At 65.3% G+C, this 1,246-nt stretch overlaps 1 protein-coding gene across 1 annotated transcript in view; it reads right to left on the bottom strand.

Annotated features, from left to right (window-relative positions):
- The window catches only part of ERBB2 (erb-b2 receptor tyrosine kinase 2), a 4,619-nt gene that overhangs the window by 1,175 nt on the left and 2,198 nt on the right, over window positions 1-1,246 (bottom strand). The window contains exons 7-10 of the mRNA XM_008643226.2: window positions 1,124-1,240; window positions 492-618; window positions 339-412; window positions 167-257 (exon numbers count right to left, since the gene is read on the bottom strand). Of these exons, the coding sequence (XP_008641448.1) occupies window positions 167-257; window positions 339-412; window positions 492-618; window positions 1,124-1,240 (409 nt within the window). The remainder of the gene's footprint in view (window positions 1-166; window positions 258-338; window positions 413-491; window positions 619-1,123; window positions 1,241-1,246) is intronic.

Raw genomic sequence — 1,246 nt, 5'->3', positions numbered from 1 at the left:
ATCCCCCCATGCTCCCTCTGCATCCCCGTGTCCTCATGTCACCCCATGTCCCTGTGTTCCTTCTGTGACTCCCAGTGTCCCTCCATATGTCCCCCGTGTCCACCCTGCATCCCTCCATGTCCCCCCATGTCCCCCTGTGCTCCCCCACATTCCCAGCCCTGCTCACTTGTGCAGCACCCGGCCCCGGATCACCCGCAGGTTTTGGAAGACTCCCAGGTCCTTCATGTCGGGTGGCCAGGCTGCGATGTAGAGGAAGCCTGGGGGGAGCTGAGTGTCACCACCCCATGTCCCCCCCAAACCCGGAGCCCCCGATCCCCCCCAGCACCCCCAGCTCTCACCCGTCAGCTCCTCCAGGCTCTCGAAGATCCGCAGCAGTTTGGGGTCCAGGGGTGGGGTGTTGGTGCTGGGGTCCCTGCCAGGGGTGGGAGGGAGGTTAGGGGGGTCCCACTGGGGGTCCTGGTGGGCTTCAGGGAGGGGAATCAGGTGCTCACCCAGCAAAGGTCTCAGGCAGGAAGGCCAGGCTCCCAAAAATCTTGGTGCAGCCAGAGAAGTGCTGGATGTTGGAGGCGTTCACGGCGCGGACGCCCTTCAGGAAATCCACTCCCAGCCCGTAGCACACTGCGGGGACACGGCAGGGCTGGGGTGCTCCTCCAGGACCCCCGAGCCCCCCAGAACACAGCCCCTCCAGCCATGGAGGAACCCTCACAGAGCATAGCAGCACCCCCACACAGCCTTGGGGTCCCCAGAGCTGCACTGGGGACTGCTCACCTGCACCCCTGGGATCCCCAGGGCACCCCAAGACTTCGGGAGGCTGCTTACCCACACCCTTGGGGTTCCCAGAGTCCCCTCAGTACCCAGGGGACTGCTCACCCACATCCTTGGGGTACCCAGAGCCACTCTGGAGGGCTGCTCACCTGCACCCCTGAGCTCCCCAGATCTGTCCAGATACTGGGGGGCTGCTCACCCACAACCTTGGGAACCCCATGAGCCCACCAGGACATTGAGGGGCTCCTCACCCACAATCCTGCCCTCTCCAGAGTCGCCCCCTCAGCCCCTGGGGGCTGCTCACCCCCATCCCCAGGGCCCCCAGAGCCCCCCCAGGCCCTGGTGGGGTGTTGCTCACCCTCTGGGCAGGGTTTGCTGCACTTCTCACACTTCTGGACGTTGTTGACCGTGACCTCCTGGCTGTTCTGGGGGCACACGAGGGTGCAGGACCCCACCTCCGTGGCGAGGTAGTTGTCTGGAG

The sequence above is a fragment of the Corvus brachyrhynchos genome, unplaced genomic scaffold, assembly GCF_000691975.1.
Source record: "Corvus brachyrhynchos isolate BGI_N302 unplaced genomic scaffold, ASM69197v1 scaffold30, whole genome shotgun sequence".
Taxonomy (NCBI): domain Eukaryota; kingdom Metazoa; phylum Chordata; class Aves; order Passeriformes; family Corvidae; genus Corvus; species Corvus brachyrhynchos.
Note: the sequence above shows the minus strand (reverse complement) of the source record. Positions and strands in the feature narration are given on the sequence as shown.